The 15,995-nt window shown below is 38.2% G+C and overlaps 1 protein-coding gene across 1 annotated transcript in view; it reads right to left on the bottom strand.

Annotated features, from left to right (window-relative positions):
* Window positions 1-3,274: 3,274 nt before the first annotated feature.
* The window catches only part of HSF5 (heat shock transcription factor 5), a 51,094-nt gene continuing 38,373 nt past the window's right edge, over window positions 3,275-15,995 (bottom strand). The window contains exon 6 of the mRNA XM_036879756.2: window positions 3,275-3,706. Within this exon, the coding sequence (XP_036735651.2) occupies window positions 3,636-3,706 (71 nt within the window). The 3' untranslated portion in view covers window positions 3,275-3,635. The remainder of the gene's footprint in view (window positions 3,707-15,995) is intronic.

Here is a 15,995-nt window from a genome sequence, read left to right as displayed (position 1 = left end):
TAATTGCATTGTAAGTTTGTTGTAAAGATTAAATGATATAATGTCTCTGAAAGCAAAAGGTATGAGTGGCCTATTCATCTTAGCATTTTTTCCCTAAAGAGGGTTTATGGGGATAGTCTTGGCATTTGAGGCCTAATAATTAACCTAGAACAGAGAGATAAATTCTAAAGTAAATTCTTAAATGAGCACTTATTTATTGGTTGGACCTTAAGAGTATAATGCAAGTATAGCTTCTTTTATAACTCCTTTCCTAAAGAATATGAATAGATCTAATTCTTTTGGAGGGAATATTTTTTAATGTTTATTTTTAAGGCTTTTTAAAATTGAAGTATCATTGATATACAATCTTATGAAGGTTTCATGTGAACAACAATGTGGTTTCAACAGTCACCCATATTATCAAGTCCTCACCCCCCCATTGCAGTCACTGTCTATCAGCATAGTAAGATGCTAGAGAGTCATTGCTTGTCTTCTCCATGCTATACTGGCTTCCCCATGACATACCTATATTGTGATTGTGAATTATAGTGCCCTTTAATCCCCTTCTCCCTCCCCACCCACCCTCCCCAGTCCCCACTTTGGTAACCAGTAGCCCCTTCTCAGAGTCCATGAGTCTGCTGCTATTTTGTTCCTTCAGTTTTGCTTTGTTTTTATACTTTTGGGAGGGAATTTTTAAAAATTTGCTATGGTTTTATATTTTTACTTTATGTATGTCATACAACAGCACAGCATGAAAAATGCAAATTACATTATTATATGTAATAGATATATGCAAAACTATCTTTAAACCAAGCAAAAGGTATCCTATTAATGGACGTTGCTTTCTCTATTCCTGCCTGAAACTTGCAAAAGAATTAAGAGACCTAAACCAAAGAGTTAATACACACACTTCATTGAAGAAAGGAAGAAAATACAGATGTATTTGCCCTCTCTTGAACTACAAGATCTGGAATTATAATATATATCATGAACCTGGGTACCTTGAGATATTCAGGATCAAACCAAGGATCTATATGCAGTTTAGTTCACTGATATACTATATTTATTTAGGTCACCAGAATTGACAATCAAGAGGAATTATTCCCCATCTTCAAGGTTTTGGAGTTAACCTCAGTGGTTGATATACAAGTTCCACAGAGAAGTCGTAAAGATGCCATTACTACGATAATGAAATGCCCATCTCACTGACATCTCCTATCTAATCTTACACATGAGACAGATCATCCTTTAGGATCTACTTTCACATCTGGATTGATTAAAGTTACTGAAGACCATGTACCCTTTTCTAAAATACTGGGTTTCTATAAACATGCCCAGAATTGTCTTTATTCTTAATGGCATTTTAAAGATTCAATATCTATTCAAAATGCAACAGAGAAATTTCAGGATACTTTAAAAAAAAAAGTCAGATTCTTTGAAAAACAGTACATTCTCTTTTGAACTTTACTATTATTATGATAATTATATTGACTAAGCTTTCTACTGATCACCAAAAAGTAAAAACAAGAAAGACAAGTCTAGTTGAAACACTCACTTTATTGTTGACTGATTGAAATTTATCTTGCTTAAATTAAGGTGCTGAAATACTGAGGTGCTAGTCAACAACCTTGTTAGTATGTGTCAGACCCTACTGGCTAATTCACACCAAGATTTTATTTTATCTTTTGCCATTTTTCTCAAGTCAGTGATGATAGCTTTAGTTGATAGGGAGCAGGCATGTGAGTATAGCAGGAGATCCAGCTCCTTGGTCTGCTGTATTATATATAAAAAAGGTTTGGAAAGCTGATAAAGGCCTTTCATTAATTAAGCCTTAAGATCACTGAAACCAAATCCATGCCAAGGTTCCCGCTTGACACATGTCCCTCAAAAGGTATTATCTCTTTCAACATATGCAAAACTAAGAAAGGCATATTTAAGGGAAGGAATATCATTTACGCAGTGTATCAGCTTTTCAGCGTGACAGGGGAAAGGGAAAGTTCCTTCACATACTCTGCCAAAATACATATTCTGGCCAAAAGATGTAGGAGTCTCAATAATCTGTTCATCTTTTCAACCTTGCTAATAAAGATGAAAAAATGCCTGTCAAGTAGACATCAACTAGTTTTATCAGATGGACTAAACAGGTTACTTTCCAGAACCTACTTTCATATCTCAGCTGAGTCAATGCAGATCAACACAGTGCTCATCCCTTTCCAAAAAACTACTATCTCTGTAAATTAGGAAAGCACAATGCAGTTTAAGAAATGAATTGTTATACCCACAAAGGCTAGCATAATACATCATATCACTAAGTGCCTGTCCTTTTTAAGTAGTTTCATATTCCTAGGCTTTCCTTTTGTTTCTGCAGTGCTTATTAGGAAAACTGAAGCAGAATCCAATAAGAAAGTTCTAGTCAATTTAAAAAACTTTAAATCAGAAAGTTTCTTGCTGTCAGTAGATGAGCAAGTGAGGGATCAACCACAGAAACTGGACATCTAAAATACTGCTCCTAAAAACCAGTTCCATAATCCTACTACTTGAATTTAGAAACCTATAGAGGAGATAAGATAAAAATGTTATAGTCTATCCCACGATCCAAAATTCTCTCAGAAGCTTAAACCAGACATAAACTATTAAAAATATCTGAGGTACAGCTTCTATTAAATGGCTACTAATCAGTTTCTCCCAAAATTTGAACACAGTATCTTACACAGATGAGAATTTATACTTACTGAATGTAAAAATCTAAAGTAAGACAGTTAAAACTCTCAATGTTTTTGTTTACACATTGTACATTTCCCCTTCAAGAAAAAGTTTTACACATGCATCCCTTATCCTTCTATCTGCAATATTAATACAAATATAAAGCTTTAAAAATTTTAAATCTACCAGCATTTATAAATACAATTAAACAAGTTAAGTACTTTTCTTTAAAAGACATTTAAATAAGCAATGTATTAACAAAACTGTTTTATCATTAATGATGATGTATTATTAAAATTAAAGAACAATATGAAAATAGAAGAATAGAAAACAGAAGAACGCTCCCATTAATATAAAAGAATCAGGGTTGTTAAGTGTGATGTATGGTCCAAGTCCTTGCTCTTGAAACAGAATGCTGGGTTAGGAAATAAGAGCATTTCCTGGTTAATCATTTAGAAAATTAGCTCTTTCCCATCCATCCCTGGAATTCATGACCCATTTAGATCTGTGATCTTAGTGACTTCACATGCCTTTGTTTCTCACGTAATCTTCTCTAAAAGGATCACACTGTGACTTGACTGAATTCACAAGTGGAGCTGTGCTGACTAGTGTCTGAAAATGACAAGCGGACAAATCAGCACACAGATTATTCTCCAGTACCATAGATGCAGCAGTTTTTAGATGCTTCTTGACTGTAACAGAAGGCCAGGACTTTTCATTTAAAAGGGATCTGGGCAGCAAAAAACATGCTGCTAGATGTTTAGTAGTTTGTCAAGGTAAATCATCTGAACTGAACAGCTGTAGTAAACACCAAAACTCAATTTTCTATTAACAAAACAAAAACACCTTTTATTTCCTTAACAGAACTTTTAAAATCCCAACAGTGTGTCATGTGCAAGGCTAGTCTGCCTCCAGGTACAGCTAGTGCACAATGTCACTTTGTCATCCATGCCTCACTCCTTTAATTCTTCCTCTTTTAGAAAGTGCTCCTGCTTGCAGGCCACATCCACCAGCAGATGAAGATCTAGAAAGAAAGAAGGTTTGTTTACTCACTCTTAGCCTGTCAGAGTCTAGAGTTTGACATACAAGTTTCCAGACAAGAAGAACAAGTTGCTTATGTTTCATCTGCAGACTTGGTTCTAAAACTATAGTATTGCATCAGATTCTCAATTTTAGGACTTTATCATTATTGTACCTCTATAGCACTCAGATGTAGGCCAGATGTTAACCCAGAGACTAACAAAGAAAGTTTCTATCCTTTTAGTGATGTGGTCAAGCTTCTTTGCATTTCAATTGCTTTTTATTATAAGTAAAAACTTAATGTAAAGTATCAAAGGGATCACAGTGAAATACACACAAATGCAAATTCATTTCTTTGATACCATAATAGGTGGGCAGGTGCAGTGTAGGAATATGAAAATGTAATGTCCTCAGAAATACATTATCAGTAATCACTACTTTACCGAAGTTGATTGCCTCCATAAAATTTCCATGTAATGACTACCACAACTGATCTCTTGTAAACACACATATCTGAACTGTCTGTAGAAAGTATACCCTTCACAGAGGTCAAGAGACAAAGAGAAGTTCATTAAGAATGGAAAGAAGTAAAAAAGTGAGCTCTCAGCTTCTGTACTAGGTTCTACAATAAAATAACAAAGACCATGTATGGAAGTAGAGCAAGTGGAGAGGTTCAAGATGGTGGAGTAGGAAGACAAGGCAGAAACCTCCTCTCACACACACACCCCAAAGGAAGCAACTACACCAAATACAACTAAACCTGAAAATCGGCTGAAGACTGAGGAACAGACCACCTACACCTGGGGAAAAAGAAAAGGCCACACAGAAAAGGTAGAGTGGCAGAGATGCAATCGAGTAGGACCAAGCCCTTCCCTGATACCAGCCTACAGGCAGGAGGAAGAGGAACAGAGCAGGGAGGGTGTAAGGAAAATGGATTTACTAATTGTCAGGAATGCTTGCCTGACCTACTGTGCAGCTGCAACGCTATCTCAGGCTTATGTGATAATTGGCCTACTGTGCAGGTGCCTGCTTACACATGTGTTGGCAATGAGTCATTATTGTCTGTGTTGCTATCTAAAGACCTCTGCCCAGTACTCTAGGCAGATTGTGGATTGCAGGCTTGCTGCATGTGGATGCAGCAGGTGTAATCTAAGCATTCCACTGACTGCTGCAAGAACAAAGCTGGGTATGAACCCTTTTCCCAACACTCTGTCATTGTTTTGTGGTCCAGCTGAATCCAGAGTAACCTTGCTTAAAGCCACAATCTCACGCTACAAGGGGATGGGTGCCCAGGAACTCTGTGCACCTGGCCCTGGAGATCTGCTCTGTGAACATGAGCCCACATTGCATTGGGTGCTGGTGATTAGTGGGACAGGACACCAGGGACAGTTGGAACACTCTGGGAGGATGATACACCAGCTGCCTGTGGAGAACAGGCACACTCTGCTGGTCCCACTGAGACCCAACACAGAGGCAGCAGTCTGAGAGACTTTCCAGCACTGGGTGAGGAGTCAGAGGGGTGAAGTTTAGATGGAGCTATCTCTGCAGCAGAAAGGGCAGGTGGATGATACCTCCCCACTCCTCCTTCAGCTCAACAGGTCCGGCACTCTCAGGAGCCCCAGACGCTCTACGCCCCTTACTGGCGGCTCAGCCCTGAGGCACTTCCCTGCACACCACCAGCACGCCAGCCCACTCAACCCAGCAGTCAGACTTTCTGCCTGATCAGCAGAGGGCGACTCTCCCAGCTTTGGAGGTCCTGTTTCAGCCCAACTGGGAGCATGCCTGCAGAAGGCAGCTCTGAGAACTCCTTCCTCCCAGGGGGTCAAGCCTGATGCTGCCCACCTCACTGCTGCTAAGGGTCCCTGCAAGGCTAGCCACCCACCAGGCACATCATGTCACCTTGGCGAGCCCCTGCCCCCTTTCACTGTGTAACTCATGGCCTCCATGCATCCATGCACCTTCCCAGCACACAACTCACTGTAGCCACTGTCTGGCGCCAGTGCACTCCACAACTTGGTGACTTGCCACTGCCAAGCCATAGCATCCTGCCATTGTGAAACTCACTGTGCAACCACCCTGCCCACCCCATTAACCGAGCAGCACTGCCACTGCAGCAGGGCAGGCAGAGGGCATCCCCACCCACAACAATCCCAGCAGAAACCATTACTCTAATCACAAAAAGCCAGTGAGGCAAACTGCCAGCCTCAGCAGACTGAGATAAACAACTGCTGGGAGACAGACATAAAGGTGACCCTGCCCATTACCCATCAATAGCAACAGGGGCTCCATACCAAAGGAGAACCAGGCACTGGAGAGTCCTGAGCTTCCAGGCACCACAGGATGCCTTCTTCATAAAGCCATCACTCTCTAGACAATGAAGCATAGCACATCCATCTAATACTAAGGAAGAAACACAGAAACCCTGACAAAATGAGGAGGCAGAGGGTATTTTCCAAACAAACTACAGGATAAAACACCAGAAAGAGGGCTAAATGAAACGGATATCACAAAACTTCTTGATAAAGACTTCAAAGTAAAAGACATAAATATGCTCACTGATCTGAGAACTATATTAAAGATCTCAGGGGGAACTTCACAAAGCAATAAAAGAGCTGAAGAATACGGTAACTCAAACATACAATGGAGGGAATCAGTAATAGAGGAGACAATGAGATGGAAATTACAGAACAGGAACACAATGAAGCTGAGGAACAGAGAGAAAAAAGGGTCTCTAGGAATGAAAGAATGGTAAGAAAGCTGTGTGATCAATTCAAATGAAACAATATTTGCATAATAGGGGCACCAGAAGGAGAAGAGAAAAAGGGATAGAAAGTCTCTGTGAGGAAATCATTGTTAAAAACTTCCCAAATCTGGGGAAGGAAATAGGTTACAAAAGCTCAGAGAGCCCTTAACAAAAGGAGCCCCAGGAAGACAAAACCAAGACATATAATAATTAAAATGGCAAAGATTAAGGATAAAACAAGAATACTGAAAGTAGCCAGAGAGAGAGAAAGGATTACTTATAAGGGAAACCCCATCAGGCTATCATCAGACTTCTCAGCAGAAACTTTACAGGCCAGAAGGGAGTGGCATGAAATACTGAATGTACTGAAACAGAGGGACTTTCAACCAACAATCCTCTACCCAGCAAGATTATCATTCAAATTTGAAGCAGGGATTAAACAATTTCCAGAAAAACAAAGGCTCAAAGAATTTATAACAACTAAACCAGAATTATATGATATGTTATGTGGACTGCTATAGATAGAAATGTTCCGGAGTAAATAGTTTTCACCAGTGAAAATAAACCCACAGTAAAGACTAGTGCAATTAATTACCAAGCAAATACAAAAATAAAACAAAAGTAGCAAAACCAACTATATACAAAACCAATCAAGGGATACACAAAAAAAATGCAGATTATGACATCTAATACATAAAAGTGTGGAAGACGAGGAAGAAGAAAAATTACTTTTGAATTGTGTTTGAAATAGATCAATAAGTAACTTAATATAGACTACTATATTGCTTGAAAGCTATTCTTGAAACTTTGGTAACCACAACCTAAAGTCTATAATAGATACATTAAAAATATTAAAAAAGAAATCCAACCACAACACTAAAGAAAACCATCAAATAACAAGAGAAGACTATAAGAGAGGAAGAAAGAAAAGAGGAGCTATAAAACAAAACAATTAACAAAAATGGCAAAGTACATACCTATCAATAATTACCTTAAATGTAAATGGACTGAATGCACCAATCAAAAGACAAAGAGTGGCAGAATGGATAAAGAAACAAGACCCATCTATATGCTAACAAGAGACTCATTTCAGACCCAAAGACATACACGGACTAAAAGTGAAGGGATGAAAAAAGGTATTTCGTGCAAACAATAGGGGGAAAAAAGCAGAAGTAGCAGTATTTAATCAGACAAAATAGATTTCAAAACAAAGAAATTAACAAGAGACAAAGAAGGACATTACATAATAATAAAGGGGTCAGTCCAACAAGAGTCTATAACCATTATAAATATCCACACATCCAACATAGGAGCACCCAAACATGTAAAAGAAATACTAAGAGAATTAAAGGGGGAAATAGATTACAACACATTCATTCATTGTAGGAGACTTTAACACACCACTCATATCAACAGATCAACCAGACAGAAAATAAACAAGGAAACAGAGACACTGAATAATACATTAGACCAGATGGACTTAACAGGTATCTACAGAACACTCCATCCAAAAGCAGCAGGATACATATTGTTCCCACGTGTACATGGAATGTTATCCAGAACAGAGCACAGACTAGGCCACAAAAAGAGCCTCAATAAATTAAAAAAGATTGAATTGTATCAAGCAATTTCTCAGACAAAATGGTATGAAACTAGAAATAAATTACACAAAGAAAACAAAAAAGCCTACATGGAGTCTAAACAACATGCTTCCAGATAATCAACAGATCAATGACCAAATTAAAACAGAACTCAATCAATACATGGAGACAAATGAAAACAAAAATACAACAGTTCAATATTTATGGGATGCTGCAAAGGCCATTCTAAGAGGGAAGTACATAGCAATACAGGCTTACCTCAAGAAACAAGAACAATCTCAAATAAACAGTCTAAACTCACAATTAAAGAAACTAGAAAAAGAACAAATCAAATCCAAAGTTAGTAGGAGGGACACAATAAAGACCAGAGCAGGAATAAATAATATAGAGAAGAATAAAACAATAGAAAAAAAAATCAATGAAACCAAGAGCTGGTTCCCTGAGAGAATAAACAAAATAGATAAACCCCTAGCCAGACTTACCAAGAAAAAAAGAGAGTACACAAATAAACAGAATTAGACATGACGAAGTCACAATGGGCACCACAGAAATACAAAGAATTATTAGAGGACACTATGAAAAATTACATGCCAATAAATTGGACAACCTTGAAGAAATGGACAAATTCCTAGAAAAAGACAACCTTCCAAGACTGACCCAGGAAGAAACAGAAAATCTGAATAGAACAATCTCCAGCAATGAAATTGAATTGGTAATCAAAAAACTCCCAAAAAACAAAATGCCAGGTCCAGATGGGTTCACAGCTTAATTCTACCAATATTTAAGGAAGAGCTAATACTCATCCTCATTAAAGTATTCCAAAAAGTAGAAGAGGAGGGAATACTTCCAAACTCAATCTATGAAGCCAGCACCACTCTAATACCAAACTAGACAAAGACACCACAAAAAAAGATAATTACAGACCAATATCCCTGATGAACATAGATGCAAAAAACCTTAACAAAATACTAGCAAACTGAATCCAAAAAATACATCAAAAAGATCATCCATCATAACTAAGTGGGATTTGTTCCAGGGATGCAAGAATGGTACAATATTTGTAAATCAATCAATATTATAAACCACATTTTAAAAAAAGAAGGATAAAAATCACATGATCATCTCAAGAGATGTTGAGAAAGCATTTGATAAAAACTCTTAACAAAATGGGCACAGAGGGTACATCTAATACATAAAGTGTGGAAGATGAGGAAGAAGAAAAATTACTTTTGAATTGTGTTTGAAATAGATCAATAAGTAACTTAATATAGACTATTATATTGCTTGGAAGCTATTCTTGAAACTTTGGTAATATGTAATAAAGGCCATATACAACAAACCAACAGCTAACATTATTGTGAAAAGCTGAAAGCTTTTCCTCTAAGATCAGGAACAAGAAAAGGACCTCCACTCTCAGCAGTTTTATTTAACACAGTACTTGGAGGTCTTAGCCATGGCAATCAGACAACACAAGATAAAAGGCATCCAAACTGATAAGGAAGAACTTAAACTCTCACTATTTGAAGAGGATATGATATTATACATAGACAACCCTAAAAACTCCACCAAAAAACTACTATAAGTAATAACGGGATTCAGCAAAGTTGCAGGATACAAAATTAATACACAGAAATCTGTTGTGTTCCTATTACTAACAATGAATCAGCGGAAAAAGAAATCAGGAAAACAACTCCATTTACAACTGCATCAAAAAGAACAAAATACCTAGGAATAAACCTAACCAATGAAGTGAAAGACCTATACTTTGAAAACAGACACTCATGAGAGAAATTAAAGAACTCACAAACGAGTGGAAATCTATCCTGTGCTCATGGATAGGAAGAATTAATATTGTCAACATGGCCATCCTGCCTAAAGCAATCTACAGATTCAATGCAATCCCTATCAAAACACCAACAGCATTCTTCAACAAACTAGAGAAAATAGTTCTAAAATTCATATGGAACCACAAAAGACCCCAAATAGCCAAAGCAATCCTGAGAAGGAAGAATAAAGCTGGGGGGAATCTCACTTTCCAACTTTAAGTTCTACTACAAAGCCACAGTAATCAAGACAATTTGGTACTGGCTCAAGAACAGACACATAGACCAATGGAACAGACTAGAGAGCCCAGATATAAACCCAAGCATATATGTTCAATTAATATGTGCTAGATGATTAAAGATGGTGAGACAGAGGCTTCCTCCTAAAACTGCATATAAGACGAAAATATAATTAATACAACTAATCCTGAAAGAGTAACAGGAAAGAGGACTGCACCAGACTACATACACCTGGAGAAAAGAGCAGACCTCATGGAACAGGGTAACATATCAAAGCTGTGGCCCGGCAGGACCCAAGCCCTTCCCCCACCCCACCTCACCAGCGAGAGGAAGAGAAATGCAGCAGGGAGTGGGTGGAGGCCTAGGACGACTGAATACCTAATTCTGGAGATCTGCTCTGGGAGCACAAACCTACATTTCATGGTGCTTGCATGATAACTCTCATGGAAAGCTAAGACAGGCAGAATTTCTGGAGAGACAGATTCCAGCTGCTTGTGGAAAGCAGGGATCCATATCCAGCTGCTTTGGGACAAAAGAAAGGCAGGCAGTCTGAGAGACTTCGTAACAAGGAAGCCCTTAGCAAGAGGGCTGCTAAAGAGGCAAGTAAGGCACAGAGCTTACTACTCAGGAGAAAGGACAGGTAGACAAAATTGTCCGGGTGCACTCTGCCCAACAGGTTGGGAGCTTTCACAATTTCCAGGTGCTCCAGCTCCCTGCCTGGCTACACAGCTCCAAGGACCCCCTCCATGATAGGCAGCCTACTGTGCCTTTCTCTGGGCCAGCCCCACCTGGCTTGCAAAATGGCAAACCCTACCCTGGTGTTAGGACAGCCAGAGGGAAGATCTGTCTACAGCAACTACAAATGCAAAGCATAGAGGCTTATACCTGTGTGCTCAGCCTGCTGGTTCAGGCAGTGGAGACAGGCATAGCAGCCAGGAAGCAGGAAACAGCTCTTTCCTCCCTCCAGGCACCAATACCACTACCCTGCGACCCCCTACATTGATTCAGGGGCTGAGCAGCTCCAGACAGTAGAGCTTCTGGACACTAGAGGGCACCATATACAAATATGAAATGCCAAAGGAACCTGGTTCAGAGTAAAATTAATATAACTCCTGAGAAAGATGACCTGGACCTCATGACTCTTCCTGAGAGGGAGTTCAAAATAAAAATTATTAACATGCTAATGGGGATACAGAAAGATATTCAAGAACTCAGGAATGAATTCCAGTAGGAGATCCAATCATTGAAGAGCACAATGGAGGATATTAAAAGCAGATTGGATACGGTGGAGGGGACAATAAATGAAATAGAAACTAGAGAAGAGGAATACAAAAAGCTGAAGCACAGAGAGAAAAAGGATCTCTAAGAATGAAAGAATGTTGAGAGAACTGTGTGACCAATCCAAATGGAACAATATTCGCATTATAGGAGTACCAGAAGAAGAAGAAGAGAGAGAAAGGGATAGAAAGTGTCTTTGAGGAAGTAATTGCTGAAAACTTCCCGAATCTGGGGAAGGAGATAGTCTCTCAGGCCATGAAGATCCACAGATCTCCCAACACAAGGGACTCAAGGAAGACAACACCAAGACATATAGTAATTAAAATGGCAAAGATCAAGGATAAGGACAGACAATGAAAAGCAGCCAGAGAGAGAAATAAGATCACATACAAAGGAAAGCCCATCAGCCTAACATCAGACTTCTCAGCAGAAACCTTACAGGCCAGAAGGGAGTGGATGATGTATTTAATGCAATGAAGCAGAAGGGCCTGGAACCAAGATTACTTTATCCAGCAAGATCATTATTTAAATTTGAAGGAGGGATTAAACAATTTCCAGATAAGCAAAAGCTGAGAGAATTTACCTCCCACAAACCATCTTCACAGTCTATTTCAGAGGGACTGCTATAGATGGAAGTGTTCCTAAGGTTTAATAGCTGTCACCAGAGGTAATAAAACCACAGTAAAGAAAGTAGAACAGCTAATTACTAAGCAAATGCAAAATTAACTATCCCCAAAGTCAATCAAGGGATAGACAAAGAGTACAGAATATGATAAGTAATATATAAAGAATGGAGAAGGAAGAAAAAGGAGGAGAAAAAGAAAAGAACCTTTAGATTGTGCTTGTAATAGCATATTAAGTGAGTTAAGTTAGACTCTTAGATGGTAAGGTAGTTAACCCTGAACCTTTGGTAACCAAGAATCTAAAGTCTGCAATGGCAATAAGTACATACCTATCGATAATCACCCTAACCATAAATGGACTGAATGCACCAATCAAAAGACATACAGTCACTGAATGGATGAATAACCAAGACCCGTCTGTATGCTGCCTACAAGAAACTCACTTTAAACCCAAAGATATACACAGACTAAAAGTGAAAGGATGGAAAAAGATATTTCATGCAACTAATAGAGAGAAAAAAGCAGGAGTTGCAGTACTCATATCAGACAAAATAGACTTCAAAACAAAGAAAGTCACAAGAGACAAAGAAGGACATTACATAATGATAAAGGGGTCAATCCAACAAGAAGATGTAGCCATTATAAATATCTGTGCTCCCAATACAGGAGCACCGACATATGTGAAACAAATACTAACTGAATTAAAAGGGGAAATAGAATTCAATGCATTCATTCTAGGAGACTTCAACACTCCACTCACTCTGAAGGACAGGTCAACCAGACAGAAAATAGGTAAGGACACAGAGGCACTGAACAACACATTAGAACAGATGGACCTAACGGACATCTACAGAACTCTACATCCAAAAGCAACAGAATACACATTCTTCTCAAGTGCACATGGAACATTTTCAAGAATAGATCATATACTAGGCCACAAAAAGAGCCTCAGTAAATTCAAAAAGATTGAAATTGTACCAACCAGTTTCTCAGACCACAAAGGTATGAAACTAGAAATAAATTACGCAAAGACAATGAACAATCCCACAAACACATGGAGGCTTCACGACATGCTCCTACATAACCAATGGATCAATGACCAAATAAAAACACAGATCAAGCAATATACAGAGACAAATGACAACAATAATTCAACACCACAAAACCTGTGGGACACAGCCATGGACGTGCTAAGAAGAAAGTATATTGCAATACAGGCCTACCTCAGGAAAGAAGAAAAATCCCATATGAGCAGTCTAGACTCACAATTAATGAAACTAGAAAAAGAAGAACAAATGAGGTCCAAAGTCAGTTGAAGGAGGGACATAATAAAGATTAGAGCAGAAATAAATAAAATAGAGAAGAATAAAACAATAGAAAGAATCAATGAAAGCAAGAGCTGGTTCTTTGAGAAAATAAAATAGATAAACCCCTAAGCCAGACTTATCAAGAAAAAAAGGAGAGTCTACATGCATAAACATAATCAGAAATGAGAAAGGAAAAATCATTATGGACACCACAGAAATACAAAGAATTATTAGAGAATACTATGAATAATTATATGCTCATGAACTAGATAACCTAGAAGAAATGGACAACTTTCTAGAAAAATACAACCTTCCAAGGTTGACCAAGGAAGAACCAGAAAATCTAAACAGACCAATTACCAGCAGCAAAATAGAACTGCTAATCAAAAAACTACCTAAGAACAAAACCCTTGGACCAGATGGCTTCACTGCTGAATTTTATCAAACATTTAGTGAAGACCTAATACCCATTCAACTTAGTTTTCCAAAGAGTAGAAGACAGAACACTTCCAAACTCATTCTGTGATGCCAGCATCACTCTAATACCAAAACCAGGCAAAGACACCACAAAAAAAGAAAACTACAGACCAATAATCCATGATGAACATAGATGCAAAAATACTCAACAAAATATTAGCAAACCGAATTCAAAAATATATCAAAAAGATCATCCATCATGATCAAGTAGGATTTAATCCAAGGATGCAAGGATGGTACAACATTCGAAAATCCATCAACATCATCCACCACATCAACAAAAAGAAGGACAAAAACCACATGATCATCCCCATAGATGCTGAAAAAGCATTTGACAAAATTCAACATCCATTCATGATAAACACTCTCAACAAAATGGGTATAGAGGGCAAGTACCTCAACATAATAAAGGCCATATATGACAAACCCACAGCCAACATCATACTTAACAGCAAGAAGCTGAAAGCTTTTCCTTTAAGATCAGGAACAAGACAAGGATGCCCACTTTCCCCACTTCTATTCAACATAGTACTGGAGGTCCTAGCCATGGCAATCAGACAACACAAAGAAATAAAAGGCATCCAGATTGGCAAGGAAGAAGTTAAACTGTCCCTGTTTGCAGATGACATGATATTGTACATAAAAAACCCTAAAGAATCCACTCCAAAACTACTAGATCTAATATCTGAATTCAGCAAAGGTGCAGGATACAAAATTAATACACAGTAATCTGTGGCATTCCTATACACTAACAATGAACTAGCAGAGAGAGAAGTCAGGAATACAATTCCATTCACAAATGCATCAAAAAGAATAAAATACCTATGAATAAACCTAACCAAGGAAGTGAAAGACCTATACTCTGAAAACTACAAGACACTCATGAGAGAAATTAAAGAATATACCAATAAATGGAAACACATCCTGTGCTCATGGATAGGAATAATTAATATTGTCAAAATGGCCATCCTGCCTAAAGCAATCTATAGATTCAATGCAATTCCTATCAAAATGCAAACAGCATTCTTCAACAAACTAGAGAAAATCGTTCTAAAATTCATATGGAACCACAAAAGACCTCGAATAGGCAAAGTAATTCTGAGAAGGAAGAATAAAGCTGGGGGGATTATGCTCCCCAACTTTAGGCTCTACTACAAAGCCACAGTAATCAAGACAATTTGGTACTGGCACAAGAACAGACCTATAGACCAAAGGAACAGACAAGAGAGCCCTGATATAAACCCAACCATATATGGTCAATTAATATATGATAAAGGAGCCATGGACATAAAATGGGGAAATGGCAGCCTCTTCAACAGCTGTGTTGGCAAAACTGGACACCTACATGCAAGAGAATGAAACTGGATTATTGTTTAACCCCATACACAAAAGTAAACTCAAAACGGATTAAAGACTTGAATGTAAGTCATGAAACCATAAAATTCTTAGAAGACAACATAGGCAAACATCTCCTGAATGTAAGCATGAGCAACTTCTTCTTGAATGCATCTCCTTGAGCAAGGGAAACAAAAACAAAAATGAACTCGTAGGACTACATCAAACTAAAAAGTTTCTGTACAGAAAAGGACATCATCAACAGAACAAAAAGGCATCCTACAGTATGGGAGGATATATTTGTAAATGACATATCCGACAAGGGGTTAACATCCAGAATATATAAAGAACTTAGATGCTTCAATACCCAAAAAGCAAATAACCTGATTAACAAATGGGCAGAGAATATAAGAGACAGTTCTCCAAAGAAGAAATTCAAATGGCCAACAGACACATGAAGAGATGCTCCACATCACTAATCACCAGGGAAATGCAAATTAAAAGCACAATAACATATCACCTCACACCAGTAAGGATGGATAGCATCGAAAACACTAAGAACAACAAATGCTGGCAAGGTTGTGGAGAAAGGGAACCCTCCTACACTGCTGGTGGGAATGGAAGCTAGTTCAACCATTGTGGAAAGCAGTATGGAGGTTCCCCAAAAAACTCAAAACAGAAATACCATTTAACCCGGGAATTCCACTCCTTGGAATTTACCCAAAGAATACAACTTCTCAGATTCAAAAAGACATATGCACCCCTATGTTTATCGCAGCACTTTTTACAATAGCCAAGATATGGAAGCAACCTAAGTGTCCATCAGTAAATGAATGGAAAAAGACAAGTATCAAATGATTTCACCC

The sequence above is a fragment of the Manis pentadactyla genome, chromosome 4 (assembly GCF_030020395.1).
Source record: "Manis pentadactyla isolate mManPen7 chromosome 4, mManPen7.hap1, whole genome shotgun sequence".
NCBI lineage: Eukaryota > Metazoa > Chordata > Mammalia > Pholidota > Manidae > Manis > Manis pentadactyla.
Note: the sequence above shows the minus strand (reverse complement) of the source record. Positions and strands in the feature narration are given on the sequence as shown.